The sequence below is a fragment of the Micromys minutus genome, assembly GCF_963924665.1.
Source record: "Micromys minutus genome assembly, chromosome: 13".
Classification (NCBI taxonomy): Eukaryota; Metazoa; Chordata; class Mammalia; order Rodentia; family Muridae; genus Micromys; species Micromys minutus.
The window spans coordinates 7,439,274-7,462,599 of record NC_137982.1 but is presented as its reverse complement, the minus strand read 5'-3'; the positions used below and the strand labels follow the sequence as shown (position 1 = coordinate 7,462,599).

Here is a 23,326-nt window from a genome sequence, read left to right as displayed (position 1 = left end):
TCCATTGGCACCGATCCGGGACTGTCCCCCTGGGGGTAGGTTTGCCCATCCTGCTTCCAGGCTGGTACTTAAGATTCTAGAGCTCCTCTAGGTGAGGGGTAGAGAGAGTCCTTCGTTATAGTTCCAAGCTTAAAGCAATGCTGAAGGAAAAGAGGGCCAGCCCCTCGGGTTGTTCCTTCGGCTAAACATAAAAAAGAAAAGCAACGTTGGGTAGTTTATGTGGGAAACCCAGCCCTTAGGAGACTGACACAGGAAGACCATTTTGAATTTGATGTCAGCTCAGTCTGTGTAGTGAGTCCCACCACACTTGGGACAGAGTGAGACCATGTCTCAAAACAAACAAAACATCCCCACCCCCCACAGCAGAGCCACGATCCAGGCAGACCCTGAGCTCGAGATCCTCCTGCCTCAGCTTTCTCAGGTCTGGGACTGTACCTCTGCAGCATTCGGATGTTTCTGTTTCTAATTAGTTGTTATCATGAGGATAATGATGGGATAGTGTCAAGCCTTGGGTGGTGATCTGGGGAGAGACAGAAGCCAAGCAGAGCCCCCCCCCCCCCCAATGCCTCTGGCATAGCCTTTGACCCTGGCTACTTAACGGTTCTGAAAGCAGAGATTTTTTCAAAGCCCCATTGATTTTCCCCTCATCTGTCTCAGATCTTGCCTGGCTGTGAATTTCACACAAAGCTGCCCGGCTGCTTGACTCTCCTGGTCACTCCCTGGGTGGGTGGCTGCTTTCTGGCTAGATGCACTAAAAGTTTTCATAGCCCCAACCTGAACCTAGCTCCCAGGAAGAGGGTGAGGACACACATTCTTCCCTGACACATTTTTCCTGTTTTACAGATTCTTCGGGTAGAAGCTAAGCACCTTCTCAGAATCCAAAAAAGGAGTGGGGGTGGGGGGAGACCACAAATTCAGCTATGCTGGGAAAAGCCAGGGATACTGTTTAGTGGAGCTGAGAGGGTACCATGCAGCCTCAGGTCGTCAGGTCCTTGCTTTCTACTGAACCAGTGAGGGAGCGGGGGGGGGGGGGGGGCTAGCACAGGGCTTGTAATTCATTATCCCTAAAGATGGGGTCAGCTTCATATTCTTCTTCATCAGGGAGACAAGGGGGGAGGAAAAAGACGCCTCGCCAACCTCCACTCCCTTAATAGCACCACTATTTGCTGATTTGTTTGGCAACATATGGGTTTGCTCTTGTAAACTTGACTCTTAATAATAAAACAACAGATGGTGGAGAGGCCTTTCCTCCCAGCACTCAGGGGCCTAATGGGATGCTGGCGGCTGGGGCCGGGCTGCGTTCCCTGCAGCCCTGTGTCTCCCCGCGGCGTCCCCTACCATGCGGCACCTTGGCTGCAGAGAGCTCGCACAGCCAGCCCAGGCGACTGCTATTTAAAAACCTGAGCAATTTTCTGGTGTGTGCACCGACTTGCTTTTCCCCTGTCTGATTGATTGAGGCTGTTTGTCAAGTACTGCCATCGAGTCGCTAAAAAGAAAGGTGCCCTGGGGAGCAGCTAAGGATCTTGATGTAAAACTTCTAATATGTTTTATTGCAACTTGTATTTCAAAAAAAAAAAAAAAAAAAAAAAAAAAAAAAAGGGCTGGCGCCACAAAAGGCTTTGTCTGACATTGGCCGGGGAGCCTCCACCTGCTCCAGGGAGAGCTTGGGGAGACAGTTAGTAACCAGGTACTCGAGGTGCAGAGAACAGGTTTTCTGTTCAGAGTCCCCCTTCCTGGCAGTCCCCTAGGGACCCTACAGAAGTGGCAGGAAGGACTCTTATTTCCCCTAGAATGAAAGCAGGTAGCTCAGTGCCTACCAGCTCAGCAAACTGGGGTCACCTCAGAGATGTCCACCTAAGAAATGGACCACGTATCTCAAGGCTGATACGGGGGACAGATGTTTCAGGAAGGGGTTTTATCTCTTATCATGTGGGGATCAGTTTGGCCTTATGCCACTGGCCCCAAAAGCCCCACAGAGGCAAAGAGATGTACCTTGGCATACTCCATCAAGTCATTTCGGCCCTTGAACCGGTTGTAAAACTCAGGCATTCTCCAGGGAGCGATGACCTGGGGACAGGACAAAGGGGTCAGAACCTCTGAGAGCCCAGACACACACACACCCCTTGGGGGATGCAGGTAAGGAGATCTAGTCCATGGGGGAATGAGTAAAGAGACTAAGAAAACTCTATTGGGTTGTAGAAGGGCCTGTGTTCTATGATCAAATGGCTGTGCATCCTTCCTGGCCTCAGTTTCTCCAGCCGTGGTGGTTCGGAGAGGAAGAGTTTTAGCCACTCTTATTCCACGTGGGCCCTGCCGGGTTAGGTTCCGGAGAATCAGAACTCGGCAGATCATCCAGTGCAGTGTCACTGGTGTGGTGGCCATGGTGGGGTGTGGTGGTACTTGGGCACCCCACCTCACCCCCGTCCTAGACACAGCAGCCTTTAATCAGGTCCATCCCTGAAAGCATTCCATGTTCGGCTGAGCTCCCAGAGACCAGCGAGCTGGGGCCCCTGCCCCTAGCCCACCACAGCCCCTGGGCTTGGCCTCTGTAAGTGAAAACCCAGAAAACAGTTAATATCCCAGCCTCTACAAGTGGCCGTGGGAACCAGAAGCAGAGGTGAAAGGAGGGGCTCCGCCAGAGGCCCTGCATGGAAGCCACAGTGCCGGGTGCCTTTGGAGGCCTGGCCTGCGGAGGTCAAATGTATCAGAACTCATTGCCGGTCAATGCCACTCACTTCCAGGACAGCCCCGTCCCCAGGCTGGGGACAGCTGGCAATCCATACAAGGGACAGGGAAAGACATGCCACAGAGAGGACAAAACCCAGAATGCAGCCACTGTCAGTAAGACTGGGTCTGGATGGTCAGTACCAAAAGAAGACATAAAACCTGCTTTGGTGGTTTGGGAAATGTCAATTCCATGTTGGGTAACATTTTGTATACATGGGGTTCAATAAAATATTAAATGATATGTTACCCAATTGTCTCTCTCCTTTTTTTTTTTTTTTTTTTTTTTTTGAGGCAGGATCTTGGCTGACCTTACTATATAGACTGGCCTTTAACGCATAGTGATCTACCTTCTTCTACCTCCTGACTGCTAGAATTAAAGATGTGTGTGTCATTATACTCAGTTTTTCTTCTATTTTAATTTGAGGCAACTAGAAAATTGGCATGTTCCCTGGGGGTTGCATCTGTGGCCTGCATGGTATTCTCAGAAAACACTGAAGAAATGAATGAGGGAAGAAATGAATGGGTGGAGGAAGAAGTAGACAGAGTTCCAGGCCAGTCAGGCTGGAGAGTCAAGGGTGACCAGAGGTGACAGGCTGGTCCTTACTCATGTGTACACAGCAGGTGAAATGCCAAATTCAGGGACAGTCAATTACTGAGACCCTGGGGAAGGGTCTGGGACAAGGAGGGGGCATCCACAAACATCCAGAAAGGGGTCAGAAGGCAGTAACAAGAGACTGAGTCTCAGAGCTGTTCTGGCCTGCACACAGAGAATACCAAAGATACCAATGGCTCCCTGGGGTACCCAGACTGCCCGCCCCCCAGGAAGAGAGAATGCCTAGGAAGACTGTGACCTTCCTAGAGACTGCTACCACCTGTCTAGTGATATTCTTTGGGAACTATGGGTACCATGGGGTGACACAGAGAAGAGTCAACAGCACAAGGACCCTGCCCTTGTCACCGGACTTCTGTGTCCTGCTCACACAGTCCGGGGGAGGAGCAATATCTTACCTTAATCTGGGGTGCCAAGGAATAGCAGGTGAGCTCAAAGCGGACCTGGTCATTCCCCTGGAATAGATGATAAAGGGTTATGAGGTTTACAGAATGGTATCGGGATGGAGGACAGACAGAGGGTTTTCTTCTCTCTTGTGTGCCAACCCGACATGAGTTATCTTGTTTTAAGGACAAAGACCAAAAGAGTAGAAACTGCTCCATGGGAGAGGCAAGGACTGGAACCCAGGGCACTTCTTGACCAGAGCTTCTCAGAGGGGCACTCAGCATGGTGAGGTGCAATGCTCTGTAAACATGTATATGGTGGGCTGGAGAGATGGTTCAGTGGTTAAGAGCACTGACTGCTCTTCCAGAGGTCCTGAGTTCGATTCCCAGCAACCACATGGTGGCTCATAACCATCTGTAATGAGATCTGATGCCCTCTTCTGGTGTGTCTGAAGACAGCAACAGTGTACTCATATGATCTAAAAAAAAAGCATGTGTATGGTTGAGGGAAGGCTGGCACACCAGATGGCATGTGTATGGTTGAGGGAAGGCTGGCACATCAGATGGCACAGAGGTTGTGCTCAAACCATGTTCCAGCTGACCGTGGACCATATACACACACAGAGGTGTGTCTGTGAGGGCGTGTGCACAATTGGGGATGTGCTGTGTGCATGTATTCACAGTCCAGGGAGTGCATGTAGAATTGTGCTGCTCCTCTGGGGTTGGAGACCTGAATTCCAGAGACTCCAATAGAAAAACATGGGCCCTTGAGCTGCCCCAACCCCATGCTTTGATCTTCTACACCCACAAACTGGTGATTCCTGTCATTCCCCAGGCCTCAGTTTCCCCAATTTATAGTGGTTGTTTGAAGGGAGCAGAACTAAATGATCTAAAAGGGCCTTTTGCTTTCAGCCTCTCTGTGCACAAACAGGAGACTGAGGCCCAGAAGGAAGCACAGTTGAAAAAGGCAAACAGAGAAGTGTCCCTCTGGGGCAGGGGCAGGCCCCCACCACGGGGCCTCAGCTTGGACAAGTCTCATAGTCTGTATATGGTCACCCTGAGCACTCCCATGAGACAAGAGAAGAAGGGGCAGGGTGGGCACAGGCTACCAGGGATGCTGTCTCTGTGTTGCCTGCTCTGCCACTCACGGAGAGGGAGGCTCAGGCTCTGTGAAATAATAGAAGCCCCTTTTGCCTACTGGGAAAACTGCAGGGCGCAGCCAGGCAGCAGTGGGAATAACATGTTATTTTCCAGAGTCTTGTCAGGTGGTGCGGAAAGCCTAGTTCCAGCCCCTCCCTACGGAGCCAGGAACCGTGGAGAGTCGTGCTATCGGCAAGCCGCTCGGACACAGGGCCCCACAGTCACCCCCTCCAGTTAGTCCCCACACCGGCCACCTCCTATAACTACCACAAAGACAGTCACAGGGGCCAGTGGAGCAGAGATGGGGAGCCAGTGCCAGGGTCACATAGGCACCATTATCCATCCTGAGCACTCCAGAAAAGCTGCCCCATGGGGTGGGGCTGTGTTGTCCCCATCCAGGTGGGAACACTGAGGCAGAGGTGTACAGGACAGCATTTTCTCCGGGATCCACATGCAACATCCTCAGGAAGCCAGAACATTCTAGCACAAAGCTGACTCTAAGATTTTTACCGTGCATGGCCAAATGCTACCTGGCCTGGCCACTCTCTTCCCCACGGCTTCAAGTTTTGCCAGCACAAAAGGCAGCCTGTGCCTCCTGAGCCAGGCCCAACTGGGCTGGTGTCTGCTGACCCAGACAGGGCAGGGGGATGGACACCCATCTGTTCATAAGCTGAGAGCTTGGAAAAGCTGGACAAACAGGCTTTCGTGATTCAAAGTTTGTCCTAGGCAAGAGCCTAGGGCCTTACGTTCCCTTTGTTGACCCTGCAAGGGACTCCCAGTGCTGGGACAGCTCCTAGCAGCATGCCCAAATAGGGGATGGGGAGACGGGCAGTGTCAAATCACACGCATGTACACATACATGCATGTGCACGTTGTCTGTACCATGGTGAGTGCCCATGGGAATGGGAGGGTAGGGAAGGGGGGGTGCCTTCCATCTGCCTGGGATAGCCCTGCAGATGGTGCCATGTATAAAAATACCCCTGCACCCCCAGAGTCTTCGGCTCATATTTCCAAGTTTTTCTTTCAAATGTAGGGGCTGGAGAGGAGAGCTTTGTGCATCTTTCTGGGGGCTGGGGTTCCACCCACCGTGGAGCGACCAAGGACAAGAAAGACCTTTGTACATGATGCCCCCTGGTCTGGACTGCTGGAAGGAGAACCGCCTTGCCCCTGGGACTTTGCACAGGCTGTGCCTGCAGCCTGGACTACACTGCCTTTCAGCGTCATCGGCTAACTCTTGCTCTTCTTCCAGGATGTTCAACGCCATCCTGCCAGTACCCCTGCTGGCTCAGTGTCTAGTCCCACATCGCCCCCATCTGGCTTCACCATGACATTGCATGCAAGAATCATGGTGAACGTAACATCGCCATGTTGGGGGCAGGAGAGATGGCTCAGCAATTAAGAGCATTTGCTGCTCTTGCAGAAGACATGAATTCTTCTGCACCTACATGGTGGCTCACAACTACCTGTAACCCCAGTTCCAAGTGATCCACTGCCTTCTTCTAACCGCTGTGGGCTAATTCACACGTGTAGCCCACATCCAGGCACACATAAACACACTGAAGTAAGTAAGCAAACAATATTAGAAAGACTCCCAGTGGGAAGAAGCTAAGGCAGAGGGATGAATGGCAAGTTCAAGACCGGCTTGGGGCACACAGTGAGACCACTAGAAACAAGGAGCTGGGCCAGACTTTTATGTCCCAGCCCTCAGGAGACAGGCAGGGACATCTGAGCTGATCTACATAGCACGTTCTGGGCTATAGCAATGACCCTGGACCATGGTTCCCAAGACTGTCCAGGTCATATCACAGCTATAGGCACATCACTAACCTTCCACAAAGGCCAGAGACTCATTCTTGAGTTACTTATGGCCCTATCTGCCCCAGGGTCACGGTAGCCTGCTCACGCTGTGGCTAGGAAGTCTTCCCTTCAGTGCGACTCGGCCAATATTCTGTTGAAACGTGCCTTCAGCATCTCCTCACCTCCAGCCCGTCTCTGCCTCTCGGTCACCCTCTCCACCCATTCTCTTGGGACAACTGCTTTCTGACATGTGCAGTCACCAGCGTGTGCTCCAGACATTCAGACACTGCATCTAAGTGCTAAGCCCCTGCCTGGTCCCAGGACCACTCCAGGCCTCCTCTCATTCCCCAGTGTTTAGACACTGTCTCCAGAGGCTGTGGGCTGGGAAAAGAGGTGGGATGTGTGTCACTTGGAGCCATGTGCACGTGGAGACTGCATGGAGTATCCCTGTGGACACCCAGACAAGGGACGGCCGAACCAAAGCGGCACTGGCTCCTGACAGTCTCGCTGGGCTTCTTGCTGCTGGTCTCGGGGGCCCTGACATGTTTCAAGTTGAATTGTCTCCCTTATAAACAGTGGGGATACAGCCAGGTTCAATCAAGGCAGCTGTGGGATTCACGTGGAAAGATCTAGAGCCCTGCAAGTGAAGCCCTGTAAAACCACTGCAGTGAGCTCAAGCCCTCAGTTTCCTTCTTCACCATCTCCGCACCCTGTGGCCATAAGCATCCTCAAACCTAAGCCTCTGGTGCCCTCTGGTGGCCATATGCATACAGTACAACAAACAGCCACTCTCCCTCAGCTAGGTCTCTGGGTTCTGCCTCACTCAAGACAAGGAAAAGGAAATACAGCTCTTTGTTTTACTCAGCTGATTCCCATGAGATGGACCTGACCCCAGCTTTGGCCAGCATGCCTCCCAAGGTGGGGAGTTCACTGCCGCCAGCTTTGGAACGATGCGGTGGCTCAGAGGCTTTATTCTGCAGATGCTTGTTCTTAATGATCTTCGCCTGTCCTCTCTCATGTCTCCCAAATGGTCCAGGAACTAGGTGTTATTTTCACTCTCATTTACAGATGGGAAGCTATGGCATGCGGAGTGCGCAGCTCTGAGCCCAGGTCTAACCTCCCACCTTTGCTATCATGGCTGTCTTGGAGAAGGTGGTACACGCCAGAAGTCTGCAACATCCACCCTTTCTCATCTGGTCTCCTAGCATGCAGCTAAGCAGACTGGGTACCAGTGAAAACTAGGAGCCCTGGGGTGTGAAGGTGGCTGACCAGTCTTCCCCATTTTGTGGCTACCACATGGAAGGTTTGTTCCCCAACATGCTTTGGGGGAGAATTGCAAGAACTGGGCTCAGACTATGCTCTCTCCCATAACTACTCCATGTCCCCAGATGGCCCATTGGTTGTCACAGCCTCTTGCCTGAGGGACACACTGTTCCCATGTTCTGCAATTTGTCTACCTGTGTTCATCCTCAGAGTACAGCCATCATAAAGACAGGGGGGTCTTCCTCCTACCCCCTGACCCAATGACCCTTGTCCTTCAGCAACCTTACCAGGTGCCATTATCTAGGGCTTCCCAAGGGCAGGTGGTAGACTTAAAGGACTTAACTATGTCTGTGACCAGGAAGCACCCTACCCTTGACATGTCAGTCACAAGCCAGAACCAGAATCCAAGACAAGGAAGGTGTGGCGAAGCTTTCGCAGACACCCAGTGCCATCCTGGTTGTTGGCTATTTCTGGGGCCACCTTCAGGTGAGCTCTCCTAGGTCAGCCTTAGCTGCGTGTGTCCTGTACCCTCACCATCACCAGCCCCGTGTCAGCAAGGTGTCATGGCACCCACTAAATTTGAGAGCTCACTCTTAGGAGTCATCAGTGCTGTTAGGAGCCCTGCCTATCCCCACGGGGTCCTCTTCAACCGGTGCTGCACAGGTGCAAAGGTGACCCTCAAAGCCAGGTGCCTTAGTCAGGTGTGGTGGTGTATCCCTTTAGTCCTAGAACTGGGGAGTCAGAGTCAAGTAAATCTCTGTTAGTGTCAGGCTAGTCTGGTCTACATAGAGAGTTCCAGGACAGCCATGGCTATATATAGAGACCCTATCTTAAAAAAAAAAAAAAGCCAAGTCTAATCCCCAGATCTCTGAATGTGACTTTGTTTGGTCTTCACAAAGGGGTCTAGGCCATTAAGGTGTCTGTTAGCTGGGAAGGCATCTTTCAAAGAAAGGAGATAGGAACAGTCATCACAAAGACGCTGGAGCACCACTGAGGCCTCTACAAGCAGAGGAATGTGTCCCCGGGGCTGCTGGGAGGGTAGTTTCAAACACGGTCCTCGAAGGAGCAGGCTACACTTGAGTTCTGGCCTTCAGAACCCACCTACCCTCCAACTCTATTTATCCCTTTGCACACCACGGAGACATATGCTGTGACCTTGTGACAGGCCTACCAAGCAGGTGATAAGGCTTCCATTGGGAGCCCAAGCACAGACGACTCAGCACACAGATAGAAGGGACCACCATTGTAGTTCAGGCAGCCCAGTCTGCATCCTGGCCAGCCCTGGGATCCTCAGCAGCCTGCTTTCCCTTCCCCGCTTCTAGTCACCAGATCCACCCACTCATCCTAGCCTTACCTTTCCCGTGGCGCCGTGAGACACGTACTTGGCCCCTTCGCGCTGGGCAATTTCCACCTGTTTGCGAGCTATGCAAGGTCTGGCGAGAGAGGTTCCCAGGAGATAGCGATCCTCATAGAGTGCACTGGACTGGACAGCGGGCCAGATGAACTCTTCCACAAACTCCTTGCTCACGTCCTCAATGAACACCTACAGGGAGAGTAGCTGTGAGAGGAATCCTAGCACGGACTGGGGCCCAAAGGGAACACAGAGAGCCTGTAGGTTTATGTTAAGGCGTTACATGGTCGGATGGTAGAGAGGGAGGCAGGGGAAGGTCTAGGAAGGCGGAGGAGAAGACAGGAGGTGGTGACTGATGAAGGAGAAGATGTGCATGTTTCTCTTGGTGCATCTCTAGCTTGATGAGGTTATTATTATTTCTAAGGGTTTCTATGGGTCTATTTATCTCATATAGATGGGCAGTTTTTATCTTTGTCCATTGGGTGTAAGTAGTTAGTAGGTAAGTAGGTGGATGGATGGGTAGGTGGGTAGGTTGTTAGTAGGTAAGTAGATGGATGGATGGGTATGTGGGTAGGTCGTTAGTAGGTAAGTAGATGGATGGATGGGTATGTGGGTAGGTCGTTAGTAGGTAAGTAGATGGATAGATGGGTAGGTGGGTAGGTAGTTAGTAGGTAAATGGATGGATGGGTAAGTGGGTAGGTTAGTAGGTAAGTAGATGGATGGATGGATGGGTAGGTGGGTAGGTTAGTAGGTAAGTAGATGGATGAATGGGTAGGTAGTTAGTAGGTAAGTAGATGGATGGATGGGTAGGTGGGTAGTTAGTAGGTAAGTAGATGGATGGATGGGTAGATAGTTAGTAGGTAAGTAGATGAATGGATGGGTAGGTGGGTAGTTAGTAGGTAAGTAGATGAATGGATGGGTAGGTGGGTAGGTAGTAGGTAAGTAGATGGATGGATGGGTAGGTGGGTAGGTAGTAGGTAAGTAGATGGATGGATGGGTAGGTGGGTAGGTAGTTAGTAGGTAAGTAGATGGATGGATGGGTGGGTGGGTAGTTAGTAGGTAAGTAGATAGATGGATGGGTAGGTGGGTAGGTAGGTAGTAGGTAAGTAGATGGATGGATGGGTAGGAGGGTAGGTAGTAGGTAAGTAGATGGATGGATGGGTAGGTGGGTAGGTAGTAGGTAAGTAGATGAATGGATGGGTAGGTGGGTAGGTAGTTAGTAGGTAAGTAGATGGATGGATGGGTAGGTGGGTAGGTTAGTAGGTAAGTAGATGGATGGATGGGTAGGTGGGTAGGTAGTTAGTAGGTAAGTAGATGGATGGATGGGTAGGTTAGTAGGTAAGTAGATGGATGGATGGGGGAGTAGACAGGCAGATGAATAGATGTCAGGTGGTGTTCATCTATCCAAAAGCAGCACATGTGACCCTGCCCTCCTGGAGGGGATGCAGGGGACTGTAGCTCTGCTGCCCTCCCTCCAACCCAAGTCCCACCTCTCGCTTCTTACCTTTTTGGCCCCAAGCTTCAGTGCCTTCTTCCTGGCTTCCTCAAAGTCTTCCTTCTGGCCAATGTTGGCCTGTGGAGCAGAGATGGGGGTCAGTAAGCCCAGGGCAGGGAGGGTGCAGGAGGATTGTGAGGCCCCTGGGTGAACCTGGCCAGCTGCCACCCACACACAGTCCCCCTCAGCCATCGCAGAGGTGGTGCCTTAGGCTGGTGAGATGACAGAAGGAAGGAAGGAAGGAAGGAGGGAAGGAAGGAAGGAGGGAAGGAAGAAGGGAAGGAAGGAAGGAGGGAAGGAAGGAGAGAAGGAGGGAGGGAAGGAGGGAAGGAAGGAAGGAAAGAGGGAAGGAAGGAAGGAGGGAAGAAAGGAGGGAAGGAAGGAGGGAAGGAAGGAGGAAAGGAAGGAAGGAAGGAGGGAAGGAAGGAAGGGAGGAAGGAGGGAGGGAGGGAAGGAGAGAAGGAGGGAAGGAAAGAAGGAAGGAGGGAAGGAAGGAGGGAGGGAAGGAGGGATGGAAGGAAGGAGGGAAGGAAGGAAGAGAGCAGGCAGATTTGCAAGGCTGGGATACCCATGCAGTATCCGCCCTGGCCACAGGAAGGGGCCAACTTATCCAAGCATCCCGGTGAGCAGCAGGCATGAGCTCAGAGGGGCTAAACCTATTTATCTGTAGACTTTGCTTTATTACCGAATCCACATCTGGACCCACAGGCTCTGCTTTCTTGGACCAAGGCTCAGCTGTAAGATCCTGCCTGAGATGGCCCAGCTTTCAATCTGTACACACACACACACACACACACACACACACACACACACACACACACACCTCTGCCACTCACCAGGTGAATTTGAACAAAGGGGATTCCACCCCCTCCCCTTACCCTCCCCTTACCCTCCCCTTACCCTCCCAGTCCCTTATAGCAGATAACAGGGTCAGCTGACCACACACAAGACCCCTCCTCGCCCAAGGCTAACAATCACTATCCAAAGCAACAAACTGGTTTCCTCAGACATTCTTCCCTGGGAGGAGCCTCTCCCGAGGTGGTGGGAGCTCATTATGCCCTCTCTCCTGCTCTATCCCCCAGGTGCAGCCACAGAGGAATGGCTGGAAGGTCTGACTCCAGCTAATGGGAGGAGCCTTGGGCTCCACCACCAGCTAGTGAGCCCGAGACAGCTGTTTTCTATCTCGCTGGTTGTAAAAAGGTCAAGAACTAAGCCAAGTGGAGCCCAAGCAAGGCAGGTGCCCAGATCCAGCCACGCCTGAAGACTTCTGTCTCCTGGACTTCTGCTATGAGAGCCAAGAACTGACTTCTGGTTTTGGCTTTGTTCTGACGCCTTCAGCGGCACTAGGCTAGACTTTCTAAATCACGGGCCTGATTGCCACTTCACAACTGTGGGTTCCCAGACTGTGAGGGACAGTCGGTGGAGCCGGCTTGATTAGGGATGTCTGTGCTGGACCCTGGATGGGGAGGTAGCATCAAGTACAGCCTCTCTCTGATGACCTATTTGCCCTCCTAGAGCTAAGTGCTGTGGAGGGAGACTATGTGGAGGGCTAGGGACATGTGCCTTCAAAGCCCAGGGACCCCCTCTAGGCAGGACAGTAGCCAGCTAAAGACACGCCTGGTGGTCTCTGTTCTTATCACCTTCCCAAGAGCCAGCCCTCTCTGGTCAAAAAAATGGAGGCAGTTCATCGAGCAAGCAAGAGGCCATTTCCCTAACTCAGGAGGGTAGTGGAGAGGGAGAGAAAGCAAGGCTTGGTAGTGGGGACAGCCACGCGGTGGGGCAGGCTGAAAAGCTGAGGAACCCACAGGCATGCAGGGCACCTCCTTACCAGGTAAGCGATGACATCATAGCCTTGTTCCTTCAGCCACACGAGGATGCAGGAGGTGTCCAGACCGCCGCTATAGGCAAGAACCACAGAGCCCTTGCTGGACATCTTGTCTGGAGGGATAAGGATATAAGTAGCATGTAGAAGTCAACCCTGCTCAGTCCTCCTGGCTCCAGCCCCTCCCGGGAGGCCTTGGACAGCTTTATCCCTTGGACGATAAACAAATAGGATGCTGAGGACAGAATGTCCACCTTCCCACATGTGCCCCTCCTGGGGGACCCTGACCTGACGTGCACATGTCCCGCATGGGATCCAAGAATGCCGATGGCGGGGGTTGGCAGTTGGGGTCAGCAATAAGGAGGCAGATCTTGGAGCCAGACCGTACCAGCTGGAGCCTCTGAGACAGTGGCTGGACCAAGGCCAGTGCCTGAGGGAGGCCGGGAAGGGGCCTGAGCTAAAGCAGCAGGCAGCTGACATGCAGCCCCCTTGGGAACTGTTCCTTGGCAAAGCAAAATGTGCCGGGCAGGGCCACAAGTGCCTTGTGTGTATCTCCAGAAGTAGGTAGACAGTGGGACTTCAGGGAGGTCAGGTGGTCAAGGTCATAGAACAAGCAGCTCAAGGTCATGGAGAAAGGCCTGGCTTTGTTACTTGGCTCTTTTGTCCATCAAGTGACGTCGCCTCCGGCCTTTGGGTGGACAGGAAGCCATGGACACTTGGTCCCAGGCTCCTCTCCTGTACTCACTGGAATCGGAGATGCCTGTCACACTCTGTGTTCGAGGCATAGTAACTCTGAGGGAGCTGAGAGACTCCCAGTATCTGCCAGCTCAACTCTATACGGGCTTAAAGATACATTCGCTTGCGTCCAGATGGAGAAACTGGCCCAGAGAGGAGAGGAGCAGGATGCCTCTCTGTAGCCGGAAGGTCTTTCCCAGCAGCCCCCACAGCCATGCTAACACAACACAACCTGTCTTTTGACTAACAGAACCTTCCAGAAGGTACTAGGGTTGTCTTGTCTTTTTTTGCCACTGCAGTCGTTTCTTCAGCCCAGAAGGCTCCCCGAGAGCTCTGGGGTGCATTCTAGCCCAGCATGTGGCCCTGAGAGTTAGCCATTATTTTAGACCCTAGAGAGGAAGCTCGGGATCTGCAGCTCAGCCACCACCCAGGCGACTGTAATGTCTGTCAGTAGGCAGCAGGGTCAGATATGGACTGGGGTCTCAGTGTTTTGGTCTCCATTAGAACAGTAGTTCTGAACCAGGGGTCCCATATCAGATATTTATTTACATTACGATTCATAACAGTAGCCAAATTACAGTTATGAAGTATCAACAAAAATAGCTTAATGTTCGGGGGTCGCCACACCAAGAGGAACTGTGTTCAAGAGTCCCAGCATTAGGAAGGTTGAGGATCACTGCCTTAGGGCAGTCAGCTAGGGTCCTTATTAGATGTCCCCGGGGAAGGACAACGGCCCTCTGCAGACCTAGGGAGCACAGCAGGGCTCATCTGGTTGCCATCACTACCATGAAGCTGGCTGAGTACTGTTCCTTCGTCACGGCTGCAGGTGGACTTGGGAGCTGGAGCAAAGACTATGTCGTTCTCCAAATTTCCCCCAAGGCCCACTCTCTAGTCAGCCCCAGGAGGCCTTGCTGCTCTTTAGACTTAAAGGGGCAAACACCTCAGGAACAATACCATTGGTGCAGAGGCTGACACTCTTGGCTGCCTACAGTGTCCTACAGGCAGCAACTGCCTGCCCACCCTCGGCCAGCTGCCCTGGACCTGGGCTGCCGGGTGACTCAGCAGGCCCTGACCCTGAAGCCAGATGACGGTGCCCATGGCAACTGCAGCTAGGCAACTGGCCATGGATAATGGAGGGAAGGAGGGAGAAAGGAGGCAGGACCAAGATGGAAAATACCTTGGATTGTAGGTACAGGTCTCTGGAGTCCGTAGTCTGTCTGAGGCTAGGTGAACCACTCTGTAAAAGCAAATGTGATATTGAAACCCCTGTGGCCACTCACAGCATTGAGTGGCCTGTCAAGAGACAAGAATGGAATCCACAGTCCTGTGTCTGCTAAACACACACTTTACCACTGAGCTGCACCCCAGCTCCTAGCTGCGCGTATGCAAATCATCCAGTTTGTCGAGTTTTGTATGCATTACTGGGGAAGCCATCTTCACACTCCAGACAGTAAACACATGAGCTGAAGAGGTAATTCAGTGGGTAAAGTGCCTGCTGAGACCTGAGTTCAGATCCCTGGCAACCACTATAAAAGCCAGGTGCGCTGTTACATAAATCCCAGAGGCAGAGACAGACCCGGAAACTCACTATAAGCTCTGGGTTCAGTGGAAGACCATGGCTCAAAAAAAAAAAAAAAAAAAAAAAAAAAAAAAAAGGTAGAGAAGAGGCTTGGGAGACGACCCCATAGTTAAGAGCCTTGGCTGCTCTTGCAGAGACCCGAGTTTGATTCCCAGGTCCCACATGGAGGCTCACACCAGTCTGTAACTCCAGTTCTGGAGGAGCTGGCGCCCTCTTCTGGGCTCAGTGAGCACTGCACACATGCAGCACCCAGCCGTACAGGCAGTCAGAATACCCCACCCATGACACACGAACTAAAGAGGGGGGAGATTTGGAGTGATGGAGGAAGACACCAATGTTGACTTCTGTCTCCACCCCCAGATATAAAACTAAAGTTACTAAATCCATACACTGTATGTTGAACCCTCATAGGGTTAGGTGTGTGCTCCAATTTAGGCAGAATTGAGGCTCAGGCTAAGGGACTTGCCAAGGCCTTATTAGGCTGGGAAGTAGCCAGGCCCTAAACCCACATCAACTGTGATGTGTGACCTATTGATCTCCTCTGTAGGACAAGCCCAGACACCCCTGTAGAAGTGCCAGAAGGAAGAACTGGGCAAAGAGTGGTAAGGGAGTTCTCAGGCATCTCAGGGCACCCGGGGGATGAATGCTGCCCGCAGATTCACCCAGATCTTAACAGTCACTTCTTCCTCCCTGTCTGTTCCAAGGACACCAGGAGCCATGAGGGTGAAAGGGAGGTAGGGCTCCACTGACACGTCAAACATCTGCACTGTCTGCTCAGCCTCAGCCGGGGCTGTGCAGTGTGAAGAAGTGTGTCCAGGAAGGACTGTGTGCCTAGAAGCACACATGCAGGTTTGCAAGTGTGTATGCCTGCACTTGAGTGTATTTTTGTACCCCTAAGATCGGGTACCTGGGAAAGTGTCTGTATGTACTTGTGGTATGCACGAGTGTATGCATACATATGCACGCGCGCACACGCGCTCGCGCGCGCACACACACACACACTCCTGCTAAATTTTAGTAAGGATGCTGGGCTTGAAGCCACGAGCTTATGAGCTGGGCACATATATATCATTTTGGGTGTCAGTCTGAACAGGTGTCAGTCCGTCCCCGAGGATAACAAACATGTGATTCTTGCATTTGCTCTTGTCATGCTAGTCACACAAGCCTCCTTGGGGCTGGGGAGTACCTTTGCTGGACTGATAGGTTTTTCCTGGGCACTAGGCTGTTGGCTCTGGCTGATGCCACAGAGAGTACAACCTACTTTGCTAGCGAACACGAGCCTAGGTTGACAACAGACGGCCCTCCACTTCATGGTCCATGGGATTTTTTGCTCTTTGCTTCCTGTTCTGATGATGAGTCACCAGACTACAGAAAGCTACCTGGGCTGTTCCACCACCCCCACTCTATCTGCTGCCATCATCACTCAGTTCTAACTGGTTTGTCATTACTTTGTTCTTTTAAGACCCTGACTGTACCTGGCCCAGAACTGAGATGACTCTCAGTTCACCTCTGCCGCTTGTCTAATAAAGCTAGACTGCAATACCAATATGCGTCAGCAGGAGGCGGACCATCCTTCTACTGGATCTAGCCTGTTTCTATTTGTTAGACTTGTGTTTCTGCCAGGAGGCAAGTAGGGAGACTAAGCGGTTTTTCCTAATCTCTGGTGAGAGATACTCACAGCCTTATCTAGAGTAGCTGTCCTGGCGGGCTCAAAGACAATTGTATCCATTCCTTTGACTCTCAGACCACTGAAACAATGTACCCTATGGAATTAAGATTCCCAGGAACTTCCCAAGCTGGGAGAAAGAGAAGCTAAAGCTCCAGGGAGAGTAAGAGAAGTGGGGGGGATCACTGTGGGTTTGGGGCCAGCCTTGTTCCAGATCAGCCAGAGTCACATAGTGAGATCTCCTCTCACATAGATAATCAAACAAACCAAGAGCCAATGTCACGCAGTTCTGACCACTTAGCTAAGATAATGACGGCCGGGCCGCACCTTGCACAGGATTGCAGTCTTGAGCAATTCCTGATGCCTCTTGCTGTTAAAACCTAAACCTGTGTCAGGATATCAAAGGTGGGCTTGAAGTGGTGTTCTCTGTCGCTCTTCCCAGTGTGGCTATATTGACTAGCTCTCTGTCACCTGCCTTTTACTATTACCTGTCTCTTTAATTGGGCTACTGGGAAAAGCTGGCAGAGAGCGGCTTTTTGGGGACAGCCAGGGCTCGTGCTGATGCTAACAGCTCCAGTAACACCGGAAGCACACACCGATCCATTCATGATGCTAGCAACCGAGGCTCTGCGCGTCCAGCCATTTTCCAGGTCTAGGGAGGAACCAGCTTCAAAGGAGCAGGGAGCCAGTTTCTGGGAAATGAACTCTGCCCAAAACCTTCAGCGAAAACCCATGCTTCCGACCCAGAGTTCGGCAAGACACCTCTTTCTACACGGCTGCCCACGAGGAAGCCACTCACTCCAGGAGCTGTGTGTTCACAGCCCAGTGGAGGCGTCCGGCTGACCTAGGGGCATCCAAGGTAAATATGAGATGGGCCATGAAAAAATGCTGGTGCAGCAGGTGGGCCGGGGCTTGGCTCCACCCCAAGGCCCCTGGACTGTCTGGCTTCCTAAGCTCAGAGCAGGCAGACAGCTGGGGTGCGGGATGTTTAACCAAGGACGCTAAGAGTATAGGTTTCCTGTTCTGTTCTACTCTGTGCTTGGGGGAGATGGGTGGTGGCCAGAAGTCGCCCTTCATTTATGGAGTCCATGGGCACTGGGTAGACTCAAAATTCCTTGGGGAGCACTGAGGCCCTTCCAATGCTCCCAGCCTTGGCTAGGTTATGTTGAAAGACCCCGGGGGAGGGGGTTGGAATAATGGAGGCTACTCCAGTCTCTACCCAGCCTGGCTCCTGGTTCTTTCAATATCTCCTTCCTTCTGAAGGCCTTGTCCCAGGAGCGCAGTGACCCTTTCTTTTCAGGTCTGCATCCCAGACCCAGTGAGTTCTCTTGAGCAGACCCTGGCCACAGCTCTCAGAACAGTTTACTGAACTCTGCAAGTGTTCCGAGTCCAGGTACAAGGCTGGCAGCCCCAGAGGGTGACGTCAGGCATCACCTGCCAGGTCACTGGCCAGGTGGAGGAGATGCAAGGGGAGGGATCAAAGGAAGGGTTTTCCTGCTCTACCCCTGGGGAAAGGGCAGGTCTGCTCCTGCTGTAGCACCTGTAGTCAGCCTGACAGACCCACTTTACAGAGGGGAATACTGAGAGTGCGGTTAGTTCTCCTGGAGAAGATTTCCCTCTACGTTAGGGTGCTCCTGCCTCCCTAGAGAGGGGCCCAAGTCGTTAACAACCCAGAAACAGACATTTCCTGCGAAGGGGCTCCTCCCAAAGAGCCAGCCGGCCAGCAGGAAACCTGGCTAGAAGCCCCACCCAGACTGAGCCTGGCACTGCACCCTAACGAGAAGGGAAACCAGACACAGTCTAGGACCTGGGCCGGGAAGGCAGGGTCCGCGTGTCCATCAGAGCAGTGCACAGTCAGAGAAAGCCGCACACCCAAGCCCCTAAGGGCAAAGAGGGACTGGACCTTTTGCTCACTTTGAGAAACAAGCCTGTACACAGAACGGAGAATCTGATCCAGGGAGCGGGAATCAGAAGCCCCCAACCCTCTGGACTTCCCGGGGCTCTACTTGGAGCCATCGCAGCACACAGGAATCCTGATCAAAGAAGGAAAATCCAGAAGGGACCTCGATAGTCCACCTGCTCCCGAGACCCTGGGACCAGTGCTCCTCCATGGGTTCCCTAGGCAGGAGGAACATGTGCGTCACGGCGCCCGAGACATTAGCCTCCTTCCTTCCACCAACTGCGCGGTTACTCGGGGGCCGCCCTGCTCCCACCCCCTGCAGCTGCTCGCTCTCTCTGGGACTCGTCGGACGTGCGACCCTGGATAGAGATCAGGAGACCAAGAGGGGGCCCGGAACTTCTTACCAGTGAACCCAGGCGGCAGTGGCAGACGACCGAGCAGGACCGGGAGAGGTGCGCATCCAGGGTTATAAGCACAGGGCCTGGGGGGCAGGAACCTGGGACACGTGGGAACGGACGCGGGAAAGGCCCCACCCCCTGGCCCGGCCCCCGCTCCCAGCCTCTCAGGGCTCGGGGGACACCTGCGGGTGGGCGTGGCCCGCTGCTCTCGCCGGCAGGCCCCTCCCTCTTCCCTCGGCGCCAGCACGACCTCCCGGGGGCGCACGGGCGTGGGCGCTTTCAGTTTAGGTCCCCTGATCCTGGCCCGCCGGTGGCGCCTGGGAGGGCGGCAGAGGTTGGAATCCGCGTGACTAGCAAGGCTGATCGCAGCCGTCTTGTAAGAACCCTTGAAAGCGCTTCAAGGCGGGAGTGAAGATGCAAATTGCTTAGGCTCAGAAGCCATTTAAAGACTGAAGCATCTGCCTTCACAGGCTCTCCTTTCCTCTAATGCTAGCCGGTAAGCCAAAGCCAAGGGTTCACAAGAGAAAACACAAACGAGTTGGCCAAGGAAGGCTGGGGATACCATCTTAAGGTCCTGACTGTCTCTCCTCAGACTGGCACCTGCCCAGATCGCCCTGGGCTCCCAGTAAATAGTGAATCAAAGTCTGGCTGTCTGCTGACCCATCAGAAGATGGGGAAGGTTGAGGTTCACAGAGGGTTGTGGCCCACACGAGCCAGAAGGCCGTGTCAGAGGCTTCCCAGCTTAGCCTGAGCCCTGTAGCACACAGGACAGCCCCTGCCCAACCCAGGATCATGGCCAAGGTCATTATCCCACAGGTAGGCCTAGATTCTAAACCTCAGCCAGCTCCATGCCCATGCCTTACCCAGCCTGCTTTACTGTATTACCCTTAGACCCTGGGTGCCCTCTGGGGTCCAGCCAAGCCTCTGTCTCCTGGTTTGTTTTTTTTTTTTTTTTTCTCTCTCAAGGTTAGAAACAGCAACTGTTGAGCTTCTAGGAGGGAGAAGGTGCCAGACACATTTACAGACTCTAGCTGCAGGATTCTTTTGAACTCCTGGCCCTGTCCTCCAAACTAAATGTGACCCATGATGGTTAGAAATTCCAGCGAGCCAGGTGGGAACGGATGTCCAGGGACAGCCTGGGGCATTTATCTGCTATGTGGCTTTATGACAGCTGACCTTCGAGGGTCACTGGACCAGCTCTGGGCCTTCCTCACGGACAGGAGACTAGTAAGGGTCAATACAAAGAAGATGCCAGCAGCTTTTGAGCCACGTTGAGGCCGGTTCACCCACACGGGCTGACTCAGCTTCCTAGGGCTGGCCCTGAGGGCAGGGCAAATATCTCTGTTAATCTCCGGTTTCCATCTTACCTGCTACCCTTTATGAAATCTATCACTTTCATCCACATTCTACAGGGGGGAACTGCAGCACAGAGAGAGGGTGCATCTTTCCCAAGGTTGCACAGCATGCCCAGGGCTTGGTAGAATTAAAGACCAAAAGCCCAAAGTCTCTGCTCAAGCTCAAGTTTGAGCTGAACTTGTACAGGCAAGAGCTGTGATCCCAGGGCCTCAGGCAGCAGGAACCTTTGCTCCCTGCTACAGAAATGACTTCAGCCCAGGGGACTGACACAAAGGCATGGGAGACGTGAGGGGCCCACACTGCCAGCAGTTGACTTACGAGCCGCCGGAGGTGGAGGTGACTTGCAGGGACCCAGCTGGCTCCTGGACAAGCCATGTTCTCTACATTCCTCCACCTTCAAGGTGGACACTCAGCCCTGCCCAACCTCACTCTGCAAACCACTTCTGGAATTTGAGTAGAACATGACCAGGGAGGGTTCGACCCTGGAAATGAGTCACCATGACCTTTGACCTTCACCTTTCCCCCTTTTCACGACCCTGTCAGGGTTTCTTAAGGGTCTAGGTTAGCTATTTAAAAAAGCAAAACAACTTTGCTATGTATCTCTGGCTAGCCTAGAATGTGCCTTGTAGACCAGGCTGGTCTTGAACTCTTGGAGGTCTGCCAGCCTCTGGCTTCTGGGCATCCCCACCTCCCCCGCACTCTTTACCTCTTGTTTTACTCAGACCACAAGACTTTTCTTGCTGCAATTTCCATTTTCATTTCCCTGCATAACTAGATTGTCCTCCAGCCCTTCCTCTGCCAAGCTGCCAGAAGCTTCCTGAAAGTACAAACCAGAACAAACCAGAACAGGTCACACACACCCTTCTTAAAGGTCTTTGATGGACCGGTAAGATGGCTCAACAGATCGAGGCACTTGTGACCAAGACTAATGACCTGATTGTGACCCATGGGACCCTCATAGGGAAAGAAAAGACCATCCCATTTCTTCAAATTGTCCTTTGACACCCACACAGGCACCAGGAAAGCATGTGAAGCCGCAAGGCACAAATGAGGGAGGGGGGAGTTCTTGCTGACTCATCAATCCCCCCATCCTGCCCCCCTCCAATTCACTGTTCTAAATGATTGTGTAAGTGTGGATCTGTTTCTTGCACCTGTGTTCTGTCATGTTGGTTTATTTGGCTGCTGTCACGCTGGTTCTAGGCTGTTTTGATTCTTGTAGATTTGAATTCTTGTAGTCTTGAAATTTAGGAAATGACCGTTTAGCTAGCTCAGGTATTTAGCATTTCCATAAAATAACATAAACAGCCTGTGTGTGTAAAAAGCCTCTTAGGGCTGGGGCTGGGGTTGGGGCTGAGTTGGGAGAGAACTCAACTAGCATGCACATAGCCCCAGCTCCATCTCTAGCACCAGTGACCAGCTTCAGTGGCTCACACCTATGATCCCAGCACAGGATCAGATTCAAGGGCATCCTTGGTTACATTGTGTGTTTGAGGCCAGCCTGAGCTACATGAGAACTGTCAATCAAACCCGGGGCTAAGCACCGCCTCCTGTAAATCTACGTATCATTTTAGGAGAGCAGACAAGCTGCATTTTCCAGTCTACCAATATGGGACATTTCGATATCTCTTTGTAACTTCTCAATTTTTATTAACACAAAAAAAACCTTAAAAATGTTTTAAAAAATATTAATTGCTACAATATAAACAAACAAAAAAGGTATGGAATGTTTTGGTTCAGTCTCTGGGAGTCGACATGCTGATGTGGGCTTTCACTATGGGGAGTTCAGGCCTCTAGTTTAAACTAGAGACGTGTCCAAGAAACCACGATGTATATACTCTTTTGGGGGAATAGGGTCGAGATGGGGTCTACTGTATAGACTGACTATATAATATATCTATATGATATATAATATATAGACTAGCTATATAACCATATATCTGGGCTAACCTTGAGCCCAGGCTGGTCTCAGATCCACACAGTTCTCTTACCTTTGCCTCTGAGTGTTGGAACTACAGCCTGCAGAGGCTCCTGAGGCAAGACAAATATCCCCATTTCACAGATGCAGGAGTGGAGGCTAAGGGACAAGCACTCTGTCTGAGCCCACGTGGCTTCTGAGCAGCCTCACAAGGCTCTGAGCTGCTGTCAGTCTCAGTGTTATGGCTTAGCAACAGCGCTGAGGAGAGGAGAGAGGCCAGGAAGGGCTTGAGGAAGGGAGTGAGGCTTGTCCTTCCCCCAGGGCCCCTCCCTGCTTTTTCTCCTCTGGTCCCTCTGAGGTGTGAAACTTGCTAGAGAGCAAAGAGACATCACAGCCTCGTTGGCGGTGGTGGTGGGTTAGTAAGGACCCAAGTTTGTTCCAGGTCACTCACAGGGGCTATTGGCTCATAAAGAAGTCTCCAGAGGCGTCTCTGCTGGCACTGCAGTTGGGCCCAGCCTCACAAGAGGTGTTTCCCACAGCTGCCTGTCACCTCCAGCTGCCATTGGTCACAGCCCCATCTAGCCACCCAGCCCCTGGGGCACCTGACCTCTGAGGCTCTTCCCACTACGGTAGAAAACAGCTCTGCCTGTCGGGTCATTCATTAAACTCCCTGATGCAGCTTTTCCAAGAAGTCAACAACTGGACTACGTGTCCCTCTGGGTGGGAAAGGAGAGCTGAGGTCTGTCCTGGGGGTCATTCTATGTTCTGGCCACTCTGCCCAAACCCGGGCAGTGGCATAGTGGCTTCTGGTGCCAGACATCAGAAGCTGCAGAACAAGGACCTTGAATACACTCCCAGCTCCTGTCAACAGCTGCGCCAGAGCTTGGGTGGCAGCGGACAGGAGACAAGAGGAGGCCTCTCCGCAGTTAAGAGCTTAAGTGTCTGTATGTCCATAGGTTGTGTGGGTCTCCGAGATCACAGACACTGAGGTTGTCCTTCAGTACAAGTGACCACAACAGTCTGAGCCTGTACCTCAAGAGAGCACCTGGCTGCTATACATGCTTTGGGGGAGCAGTGAGCAGGGGTGGGAGGGCGGCAGAGGTGGAGAGGTAATGGTGGTGGTATAGAAGCTAAGACCATAATAGAGAGACCAGGGGAAGAGACCAGAGCTCCACGTTCCTGGAATCAT

At 52.4% G+C, this 23,326-nt stretch overlaps 1 protein-coding gene across 1 annotated transcript in view; it reads right to left on the bottom strand.

The window, feature by feature from the left end:
• Positions 1 to 18,930, bottom strand: part of ASS1 (argininosuccinate synthase 1) — a 47,445-nt gene extending 28,515 nt beyond the window's left edge. Inside the window, exons 1-7 of the mRNA XM_080928088.1 lie at positions 18,873 to 18,930; positions 14,501 to 14,560; positions 12,595 to 12,704; positions 10,776 to 10,844; positions 9,275 to 9,463; positions 3,736 to 3,792; positions 1,993 to 2,067 (exon numbers count right to left, since the gene is read on the bottom strand). Coding sequence (XP_080784214.1) covers positions 1,993 to 2,067; positions 3,736 to 3,792; positions 9,275 to 9,463; positions 10,776 to 10,844; positions 12,595 to 12,699 — 495 coding nt within the window. The 5' untranslated portion in view covers positions 12,700 to 12,704; positions 14,501 to 14,560; positions 18,873 to 18,930. The remainder of the gene's footprint in view (positions 1 to 1,992; positions 2,068 to 3,735; positions 3,793 to 9,274; positions 9,464 to 10,775; positions 10,845 to 12,594; positions 12,705 to 14,500; positions 14,561 to 18,872) is intronic.
• Between the last annotated feature and the right edge of the window lie 4,396 nt (positions 18,931 to 23,326).